At 34.5% G+C, this 12,040-nt stretch overlaps 1 protein-coding gene across 2 annotated transcripts in view; it reads left to right on the forward strand.

Moving 5' to 3' along the window:
- Positions 1-7,371: 7,371 nt before the first annotated feature.
- Positions 7,372-12,040, forward strand: part of ENOSF1 (enolase superfamily member 1) — a gene marked incomplete at its 5' end in the record, with an annotated part of 47,130 nt that continues 42,461 nt past the window's right edge. For both annotated transcript variants that reach the window (XM_074276168.1, XM_074276174.1), the window contains 1 exon segment: positions 7,372-7,480. In XM_074276168.1, coding sequence (XP_074132269.1) covers positions 7,372-7,480 — 109 coding nt within the window.

Consider the following 12,040-nt stretch of genomic DNA (forward strand, 5'->3'; position numbering starts at 1 on the left):
AAAAAGTTTTTTTTTTTCAATTTTTTTAAATAATGAATGATAGTTATACATAATCTCTCCTATAATCTTCTCTATCCTTTATTTAGTCAAGAATTTTTTCCTCTATCTATACTAATGAAAGATATCTCCTTTACTATTCCTTTAATTTGTTTATGTTACCTTTTATATCTAAGCCATGTATCAATTTGGAGCTGCTTATACTATATACTGTGATGTATTGATCTAAACCCAATTTCTGTTTTACTGCTTTCCAGTTTTTTTCTAAACTTTTCTGTCCTTATCCTAGCATTTGGAGTTTGGGGATATTAAACACCATGGCATTATTTTTGATTTTAACCTTGGAAACTTGGGAGTAGAAACTACTTCCTTCTTTATAAGTCTATCTCTAGTGAATAGCACAGTGCCTTGCTTACTGTAGGTACTTAAAGACTTCTTAATTGAATAATTGATATGAGATCTCACTTCTCATATATAAGTTCATCTTGGCTCTTTCTACTTAGAAAAGGGACTTCAGAGGCTATCTAATCCAATCCTTTAATTTTATAGATGAAAAGTGATTTATTTGCCCAGCCAAGGTCAAAAAAGTTAATAATCATCAAGCAATCAACAAACATTTATTAAGTGGTTATTATGCCAGACACTCAGGTACTGAGTATTTAAAAGCAAAAATAAAATGTCCCTTACTCTTTAAGACTATCAGAAGAGATAATACACACATACTATAAATATGGATGAATTAGATACAACGTGAATGAATGGCTGCAAGAGTCTATTGGGAAATTAGACAGCTGAGTATTGGAGGAGAGGGTAGGTGGCGTAGTGGACAGAGCACCAGCCTTGAATTCAGGAGGACCGGAGTTCAAATCTGTTCTCAGACACTTAATACTTCCTAGCTGTGTGACCCTGGGCAAGTCACTTAACCCCAGCCTCAGAAAAAAACAAGAAAAGAAAAAAGGGCCATTTGATCTGAGTCTTGAAAAGCCAATTTGGCCAGATTGTAGATTACATAGAGGACAGTAATATGTAATAAGGTTGCAAAGATAGATTGGGGCCAGATTGTGAATGCATCATAGAATCCCAGATCTATAGCTAGAAAGTTACCTTAAAGACCATTTGTCAACTGAGGAATAGATGACATAACCATGATTATGCAGCCAATAGAGGAGACAGAATTTGACCCTTGATCATTCAGACAGCAGGCTAATACTATTTAATAGGCAACATTACCTTAATGTATATTTAATATCAAGGAACCACTGAAGTTTATTGAGCAAAATGATCTAGATCAGATCTGCCTTATCAGGAAGAATTTCTTTATCAGTGTGTATTTCTATCAGTGTATAGATTTTTGTTTGTCAGAATATCCAGTTAGTTCAAATCAAAAGTATTAAATAAAAAAGCATAGCAAGCTAAGTAGCAAAATATTCCACCATAAATCTAGAGTATACTCTCCCACCAATAAGCACTGTGACCATATCTAGGGAACAATACATATGGTCAGAGTATAGTCATGGAGAGGCAACTCATGAGTGCATTGTTGTATGACTAGTACAGTCTTCTGGTGATGTTTTCACACTGCCTGCCAGTGTGTGTGGTTTTTGTCAAGTATATAGTTACCACATTGCTATGTTAGGAAGAGCTGTATCAAATTCGGGGAAATCTTTAACAGCTTTCTCTAAATAAGGAACCTCACAAAATCTTAGCTATTTTATAGTTTTTTATCTAGGAAAATAATCCCTCCAGGGGCATAATAAGAAGCAGTTAAGCAGAACCTACAGGCATATATGTAATCTTGCTTTAAGTATGTTTTCTCCTGCTTGTCAAGAAAGAGCAAGATTTAAGATTAGATATTACTCTTTAATCTTTAAAATGTCCTCATTGCCAACATTAACTCCTTTGAAATCGTTTTAGGAGTTTTCCTTAAATAAATCACCTGGAGTTGGGTCTTATTTTCCATATTTTTTCCTTAATCCCCTAAAATCCTTTGGTCTACTGTGGGAATGAAAGGGAAAGGGAAACAAGAACAAAAGGCATATTAAGATAGTTAGGTATCTCCCTCTGCCTCCTAGACTTTGAACTTCTTTACATGTACATATTATTGATCTACATTCCTTTCCACCATCACTGAGGCTAAACATTGCACCACCTCCACTCCCTACTATGCTCTGGGGCTCTCGGTTGCCCTTTTATAACTTCTTTTCCCTATCAGTGCTGTCTTAGTGTTCATTTAATCTGATTTCAAAGTCCTATTCTAGTTAGTGTCTTATCCTGATGTAGAAGGGACCATGGATTGCCCAAAGCTAATCCTAGCAAGTTCTACTGTTGCAGATGCTTTGAGGAGGGTCCAATTAATTATGGGTTATTGTCCAAAGACCAGTTTGAAGCCTAAGATGATTTTTTTTTTTAAATTAGCTATACTGAGGAAAAGAGGGATTGCCAGTATATCAATAGAGGAAATAATCACATTGGTGAAATCATATCTATTTTTAAAAATTAAATTGTGGCTCAGTATGTAAATTCTCCCATTCCTTGAATTTTGAGAATAATTGTATTCTGTCCATTAATTGGAGAGTTAAGTGAGCCAGTGGATAAACTGCTGGTTCTGGAGTCAGGAAAACTCATCTTCCTGAGTTCATATCCAGCCTCAGACACTAAACTGTGTGACTCTAGACAAAGTCACTTAATCCATTTTGCCTCTGTTCCTTATCAGTAAACAGTTAGAGAAGGAAATGACAAAACTCTCCACTATCTTTGCCAAGAAAACCCCAAATAGGGCTGCAGAGAGTTGGACACAACTGAAAAACGAATGACTGTGTCCTCTAATAGCTGTGTACTTCATAGTGCTGGGCCCTATAATATGATAAGAGATTTAAATCTGTTGCTGAGAGATACCAAGTTTACATTTTTATAATGCTTTACAACTTGATAAGTTTTTAGGCACAGTCCTAATAGGGTTTTTTTCTTTTTCTTATAACATCCCTAAAAGATAGGTAAATGCAATTCTCTTTTTATAGGCAAGGAACCAGAAATTCAGAAGTTATTTAACAAGAGTTGGACAGGAGTTAAACCTGGGATTCTAAACCAAATCTCTTGATTTCATGATTAGCTTTTTTTTTTCCCCTCTAGTAGCAGTTTTTTTTTTTTTTATTTGTTTTTTTATGAACCATCAGAGTTTGGGATAATATAATTTGAAGTATTGTATTTGTCTCTGGCTGTACAATGCTCAGGATTTCAGAAACTGAGCTGGTGGTAAAGTGAGTAGAGTCAGGACAACATAAGTAAAAATCCTTCTTCACACACTGTATAATACTGGTCAAATTCTGTTTAGCCTCTATCAGATTTAGTTTGCTCTTCTCTAAAATAATATAAACATATTATTTTATATAAATATAATGTTTTATATTTATATATAAATATTTTATATAAAATAATATAAATATATTTATAGAAAAATAATATATTGCATATTATTATATAATTGTGTTATATATAATAATATATAAATATATATTTAATAAGTTCAATATTTACTAAAATATTAATATAAAATATATTAAATATAAAATAAAATAATGGTTCCTCCCTCCCAAGATTGTTGTGTGACTCTAATAAGATAAGGAAAATACCTTGCAAACCTTAAAGCACTAAATGGCTTTCATATTTATTTGAATTTGACATCCTGGTCTAGATTACATCATACCTGAAATATTGTAAACCGGTTCTGTTTCTTCCAGTTCTTCACACAGATTCCACTTTTGTGCTCTTCTTCTGCTTAAAAGGCTCCCATGGCTCCTACCTTAACAAATCTAATTCTTAGCTCTGGTTTTCCCATCTTATCTAACTAGACTTATTTTTGTTCTATACACGTTCTTGTCAATTACCTTGTTCTACAGTATCCTTCCAGTGTTTCTTGGCTAAAGATTGGATTATTTCATCTCTTTCTACTGCCAGTACACATCCTGCTAATGAGTTGGGAACACCAAATTGGCACCATATGATAAGACTGGCATAGGCACTAAAATGATGGGATTTGGCAACAAATGATGAGATTAGGATCTGGAAATTGGCACAAATGTTGGGGTTCAGTAACAATTCACATGTGAAGAACTCACAAGTATTTTTTCCTTGCCAAAAGGTACATTTATTTATGAAAAAAGATTACAGACAAAATAAGGAGGTAAAATAGACACTAAAATTGGTAAATATGAGATAGATTTTGGAAGGAAATATGAGATAGATTTTAGCAAGGAAAGGGGTTTTAATAATTAACAATGGAAAATCCTTCTTCCAAAGGACCAGGGACATCTAGAGAGTGATGTCTTCCCTTGCCCATGAATTTGATATGAATGGGATAGAGCTGTGCAAAATTGTCAGCCTCATTCTCTCCTCCAGTCATCAAAATCCAGTGGCAAATACCTTATAAGGTCTTCCTTCATGGGCCCTGGGTGCAGTGGGTGACTTTGGCCTTTCTAAAGTAATTTTTTTCCCAGCTATCAGTTTGTCTGAGGCCATTCCCATTGTCTAAAAATTTAGACAGTAGTTCAATTTACCCTCATAAAGATATCAGTCTTGGGGGGGGGGAAGACGCCCTGTGTTTCTGGGCTATTACTACCTACTATTTACACTAATTCTAAGGCAGTAAATAACTTAAATCTTGAGCTGAGGAGGTTTGGGTTAGGGCTATTATTCACTGTTCCTTGAAAGTTCCATCATTTTAGCTCCACTAAGCCTGCTACTAGAAACTCTGTCTCTTGTCTGTCTCTAAATTAGTGTTCTTTTTGGCAAAAAACAAAACACAATGGGCTTCTGTCTTTTCTTGGTTTATTTAATGAAATCAAAAATGAAAACCTCAAGGAATAAGAAAGTAAATTTTACTGGGTTTAAAGTTTAAAGTTCAGGGTTATTTCTTCTTTTTCAATAATGTCTCTTAAACTTCTCTCAAGCACAATGCAAAAAGCACAATTAAGCCTTTCATACATTTTGAAGTGGCTCCTTGAGTTACTTATTATTTTACTTCTAAGATTATGGGGTTCTAAAATCTACAGCAATATAGACAACTATAACCAGGATAATTTTGGCTCTTAAAGAAATAGGATTTTGTAACATTGAACTATTTGAAATAATTGGAAGCTTAGGTCTACCATCTCTTCCCAAATCCTATCTAATATCATTTTTTCCACTACTCAGTTTGGGGTCAACCAATTATTTATCAGTAGCACCAGTCTGCGGTCATATATAAGTGCACTAATTTAACAGTTTGTTACAGCCTGGATAACAAGCATTTTTCATTCAATTACTTATTTCAATTACGTTTGCATTAATCAAGATTTTCATTGAGAATACTTGATAGCAATTTAGAGTGTGACATAATTTGTACAATTTCTTCCCCCCCCCCCCCAGGCTGGGGTTAAGTGACTTGCCCAGGGTCACACAGCTAGGAAGTGTTAAGTGTCTGAGATCAAATTTGAACTCGGGTCTTCCTGAATTCAGGGCTGGTGCTCTATCCACTGCGCCACCTAGCTGCCCCAATTTGTATAACTTCATAATCAAAATGTAGCATTTGGAGAGGTTGCCACAACTGATAGAACATACCCAACCAGGATATTTTTTTGAAAAGAAAATAAAAATACTTTGAGAAAAATGAAACTGATTATAGGACTCATAGGTTTTATATAAATTAGATCTTGGGAGAGAAAATGGCAATATGTATTTGGACTAGTATAGTATGGTGCTCACATCCTTCACATACTATGTCTTATGTTATTTTTATCATTTTAGATATTAGTCTTCACTCCCTCTATCGATGATCTCCTTAAGGCAGGAGCTTTTAAAATTTTGTATATTATAGATTATGTTGATGATGTAGTGAGTCTGAGCCTATCCCCCAATGTATTTAACTGCATAAAATAAATAGATTAAAAAGAAAGCCAATTATATCAAAATATTTACTGTTGTGACCCTGGATATCTTAGAATCAGCCGGAGTCAAGATAAGCAAAAGTCTTTATTCTTGGTCTTTTGGGGGTCACCATCAGGGGATTAGATCTAGCAATCTCCACACCTCCTTCCCTGTCCTACTCCTCCGTCTCATCTCTCTCTTTTCCTTCTTTGTCCACACCCACCAAGCCAGCACAGAATAGTTGGGGAGGGTCATTCTCCAAGCTATGTTAATAGAGAATTGTCCAATTGGTAATTAGCCCTACATGCTAGGTCACCTTGCATCTGCTCAGTTCTAGCTCTTTTCAATTTATAAGTTCAAAGTTCAGAACTCCTGAAAAACAGGGACTCAATTATATTAATGGGATTTCTTTTCACTTCTCTCTTTATCTTCCCCATTTATGCATATTGGTTTTCACTCATTGGTAATCCATGCACCAATCCCTGGGGCAGCTTAAGTGGTGAAGTAGCTAAAGTCAGAAATACTCTTTTTCCTGAATTCAAATCCAGCCTCCGATATTAGCTGAATGACTCTGGGCAAATCACTTTAACCCTGTGTGCCTCAATTTCCTCATGTATAAAATAAGCTGGAGAAGAAAATGGTAAATCACTACAATATCATTGCCAAGAAAACTCCAAATGCAGCAGGCAAACTTAGGAATGGCTGAAAATATTGAACAAAAAATCACCAGTTCTTGGAACTGAATTTCATTAAAGTTTCAGTTTTTTGCATATTCCCTTCCTAATCTTCCACTGAGCCTCTGGTACTTCTACTCTCCCATATAAATAGCCCCCATTTTCCTTCAGAGCTTTCACAGGAATTGATTTGTACAATGTAAAAATTGTTTATGTGGTAGTATGCTTAAAGAAGTGAGGAAGAAAATAAATACCTATTAGTCTGACATGAACAAATATTCACAGGTATAAAATTCATTGGAGTGCCATTATGTTTGTAATTTTTAGTTTGATGACTGTAAGTTGTTCAAAATAAATTCCCTTATTTGATTTTATCAGTGTGGCTACTGTCTCCTTGGAAGAAGAGAATTTCTCCCACAATACTTATTAAAATATTTTTTTGAGTTGTTGTTAGAAAAAAAAATCATCACTTAGAGGCCAGGCTTCCTCTGGTTATGAGTTTCTCATAATTGAATTGGACTGGTCCTCAGACTCAAAACCATTGTCACTGTGTTTCATTGTAACATTATGTAAGACCCAACCTTGGCAGGATTCCCCTGGCATAACCTCTGGGATGCCAGGTTCATCTGGAATGGAGAAACATCATGGAAGACTCTGAGGGAGAAATTTCATTCACTTCATCACTAACTCAAAATTGCTCTATTATTGTGCTAGCTCTTAAATTACTTGTGACTTCCATTTACTTATGATTTACCAACATTTTTATTTGGGGGTGGGGTATTGGAATGTTTCCATGCAGCACACAGACCCAGACTATTCTGCTGCCTATGTTATAATAGAGACAGATGCAAAGGATGGACTCAAGGGATATGGAATCACCTTTACTTTGGGGAAAGGGACCGAAGTTGGTAAGTTGATTTTTCTTCAGGTATATAACTGTTAATGTTTAGGCATCTTTCAGTCTTGTCCTGTTTTAACCATATTTTGACATTTTGAAAGCTTGAAATAAAAGAAAATGAAGATATCATTTGAATTTTATTTGTCTATTTTTAATATAAGTGGGATTTTTTTTTCAATTTTCTAACATTTTTATTTAAAGTTTTGAGTTTCAAATACCATCCCTCCCTCCCTTGTCCCCCTTCCCCTTCCTTGAAATGGTAAGCAATCAGATATAGGTTATACATATGCAATTATGTAAAACATTTCTATAATAGTCATTTTGCATGAGAGGATTCAAATAAAAGAAAAAGATGAAAGAAAGTGAAAAATGGCATGCTTTAGTCTGTATTGAAACCATATCAGTTCTTTCTCTGGAGTTGGATAGTATGTTTCAGCATTAGTCCTTTGGGATTGTCTTGCATCAAGTAGGATGATTTTAAAGGAAAATTGTCCCTTTCCCTCCTTAGACACTTACAAGTTGCTTCAAAACTGGCCTCCCTAGGTCTATTTTCCCATTGTTTCCCACAAGGGTAGCTTTAATTAATGTTAATGTTAACTAGTTGCTTGGTTTGAAATTTTAATTATCATTTTAATATAGGTGGCATAATGGATATTAGGAAGACCTGAGTTCCAATCTTGCCTCACACCTATTTGTGTGGGCCTGAACAAGACCTTTAACTGTTTGCCTGTTTCTCCAACTGTAAAATAATAATAGCATCTACTTTATATTACTGAGCACAGATAGTTCTAGAAAATAAAGGAGGTTGTGTCTCAAATCCTTTCTCTCTTCTCAGACCTCTGTTTCTTATATCTATGGCACATATTAGTTCATCAAAAAATGAGTGTCTGTTGAGGAGCAAGAGCCCTTTTTGGAACAGTATCATCATGGATTCATAGAAGGCTTAGATTGGAATCCTTGGATCCTCCCAAACCCTTCATTTTACAAATGAGGAAACCAAGTCTCTAAGTGATTATTGAGTGGCAGGATTGGACTGAACTGAACCCCAGGTCTTCTTAACACCCTAGGGCTTTTTCCATTCAGACCAAGTTGTTAGGAGGAAATGAGCAATTTACTACTGTATTTGGTATGTCTGTTAATGGCCTGAAACTGAAAATGCAGTTTCCAAAGTGGTTTTACTTGAAACCACAAAGCAATAAATGGGAGTTAACATCCAACAACATTCTAAAGCAGTCAAATGCTTTTCATGTCCTTTTTCTCCTTAAGATCTAATTCCTTAGTCCTTTCTTTCACCTACTTAAAATCTGCTTTCAGGAAAGTACATGGCATCAGAGAGTTTTTGAACTGAAAGAACACCCAAATAACCTTTTAAGAGACCAAGCCTCATCTTTTAATCAGCAATATTTATTGAGTTCCTACTATAGGCCAGATGCTACTGAAGGACTCTGAGGATACAAAGAAATAATGAAAATTATTTCCTATATGTGAAAAGAGAAGGTAACAAGTACACGTAAACTTAGAGAGTATAAATATAAATTCAATAAATACAAGTATATGCACACAATGAGTTTGGAAAGGAGAAAATGTAATTGCTCCAAAATAACAGAGTTAGACAATGTCATCTTGACTCCAACTCCAGCACTCTATCCTCTATGCCATTTCCTTTATCCTCTATTGATAGCATTCTATTCATTTTAGTTAAAGTGTTTATTTCATGTTGACTCCATTCTCTGCATCTCCTTAGAAAAGTTTTTTAAGTGGAATTTGGATTTTTTTCTTTGTTAATTTTGGAAGATGGCTTTCATAAAGACATATATCTTCAAACTCTGCTTTTAGTTAAAAGTGGTAGAATATTAAGTTTTTATAGCTCCATCTCTCAACATTAATGATTTCCTTCTGGAAGTTATTTAATTTATTTAATACTAGTAAAGCTAGAGTTTACTTCTAGGATCTTTTAAAAATTCCTTAGGCATTGGCCTTTCATATGTTTCTGTAATTAGTGGAATGGCTGAATTTAAGGAAATAATATTTTTTAACTTGGCATGTTGAAAATGCTAATTAAGCACATAGTTTCTTTTTGGAGAGCAATATTTTAAATCCTTATTTAAATTCTTTGGACTTCAGATGTAAACTCTCAATGCCACTTGCCCTAACTTTTGTTGCTAATTTTAATAATTTGCAGACTTCTGATTTTAAAATTCATGACAACCATTTTGAATGTAATATTGGACTGAACCTGTTACCTATTGAATTGGCATTCAAAAGGAATAAACAAGGATATGATGTTGTTCTAATTTGAAAGAATATAGTAAAAAGGTAATAGATAACTTGGGCTTGAATCCCATTTTTTCCATTTACTGTTAGTTCCACTTAAGGTTTAATCACTTTACCCCAATGGGCCATAGTTTCCTCATCTGCAAAATTAGGGGGTTGCTCTGGATTAACTCTGTGGTGCTTTTATGGTCATGTGATATCCAGTTATTCAACAAAAAAAGAGTGCTTAGACTCCATCTGCTATATAGATCTTTCTAATCCATTATTCAGTTGGCTATTTATCTACTAACTTTATCACCTCCATCAAATAGATTGTTCTTTCTGGGTCTCAGTTTCCTGATTATAAAATAAAAAGTTTGGCAAGATAACCTCTACAACTTCTTCTTGCTTTAAATTTATTGTCCTATTTATTATACATAGAGATTGTCTAGATTTTTTTTTAATTATAGCTTTTTATTTACAAGATATATGCATAGGTAGTTTTTCAGCATTGACAGTTGTAAAAGTTTTTGTTCCAATTTTTCTCCTCCTTCCTTCCACCCCTTCTCCCGTTGACAGGTTGACCAATACACGTTAAATATGTTAAAGTATAAGTTAAATACAATATATGTATACATGTCCAAACAGTTATTTTGCTGTACAAAAGAATCAGACTTTGAAATAGCGTGAGATTGTCTAGATTTTAACAAAGTATTTAACAATAGTAATAATAATAACTAACAGTTATTTATATAATTATTTAATGTTGGCAAAGGGCTTTTCCATCCCTTTTAAGTCTTAAAAAAAAAAACCTGTGAAGTGGATACTATAAAAATCATTGACTTCTTTTAAAGCAGATGATAAAGTTGAGCATAGGTGCTATCAGCTCGATTTCAGTTCCAGCTGTCCATCTAACAATGCCATACTCATTTTACTTTTTGCATAAGATGGAGAAATTGGTGCTAGACAAATAGTATAGAGGATTATTGTTGTTCATCCTTCTTTTTTGAAGAACTATGACATCAGGAGAGTGGTGTCTTGACTTGCAAGATAGAAGATTAGGAACTGGTTGAACAGCTGGAATAGTTATTAAATATTAAATATATTAAAAATAGTTATTAAACATTCACTGTCAACTTGAAAGGAGATCTCTTTTGAAACACTTCAAGGATCTGTTCTTTAGATTTTATTCTAGGTAATATTTTCTTTTAGCAATGGTATAAGTAAAACATAATGTTAGCATATTTATTAAATTACCAAAGACATGGGAAAAAGATAACACATTGAATGAATCAAAAGTCTCAACAGGCTAGAATTAGCTCAGTCTACTAAGAGGAAATTGAATAGAAATAAATATAGTCTTATACTTGTGTACAGAAAAATCAGTCACAAAGATGAGAAGAAGCAACCTGTATATAGTCAGTAGTTCATCTGAAGTAGATCTTAGGGTTTTATAATGGACTGTAATCTCAATGTGAATGAAAAGCCAAAAAAGCTAAGAAAGATATAGTGTCCAGCACTGGGACACAATGGTATTACTTTGTGTCTGTCCTGGTCGGATCACATAAGAGTATTTTGTTCATTTCTGAGTAACACATATTAAAAAAAATGTTGATACGTTGGAGTGCCTCCAGAGGAAGGTATAAAGCCTAGTTGTTGATATCAGTCATTTTTCAGTTATGTACTACAAATAGGACACAGCTCCTACGTGTAGGAGATCCTTCCTAATGTCAAGCTGACACTCATTATTGCTCTTATTTGCTGCCTCCAGGCCTGACATTCTAAGCTCTGGGCCAACTGCCTAGAGAATGTTCTACATGAGGATTGGTTGCAGGAACTGCTGGTACTTAGCTAGGTGGAGAGAAGGAAAGGAGAGGAAGAGATAATGAGAACTGTCCTTAAGTATAGGAATTACTGTCATGTGGGAGAGGGATTATACATGTTCTGTTTGATCTCAGAGGGCAGAAATAAGAGTAATAATGAGTGTCAGCTAGACATCAGGAAGGATCTCCTACTGACCCGAAGTTTCCCAAAATGAAATGGTCTGCCTCGGGAGGTAATAGCCTCCTTCAGACAATGGACCATTTATTTGTAGGACATGCTGAAAAGAGTTGTCCTGTTCAAGTACAGAATGGATTTTAAAATTTGAGGTAGAGAGGTCATGGGGATGTAGGTGGTATGATATAATAAAAGGAACTATTTGATTTGAAGTCTAGAGGAATTGGATTCAAATCCCATTTTTAATATGCAAATCACCTCACTTGGAACCTTGGTGTTGTTATCAATAAAATGAGGGGTGGTGATATCTCTGAGCCCT

The sequence above is a fragment of the Sminthopsis crassicaudata genome, chromosome 1 (genome assembly GCF_048593235.1).
Source record: "Sminthopsis crassicaudata isolate SCR6 chromosome 1, ASM4859323v1, whole genome shotgun sequence".
NCBI classification, from domain to species: domain Eukaryota; kingdom Metazoa; phylum Chordata; class Mammalia; order Dasyuromorphia; family Dasyuridae; genus Sminthopsis; species Sminthopsis crassicaudata.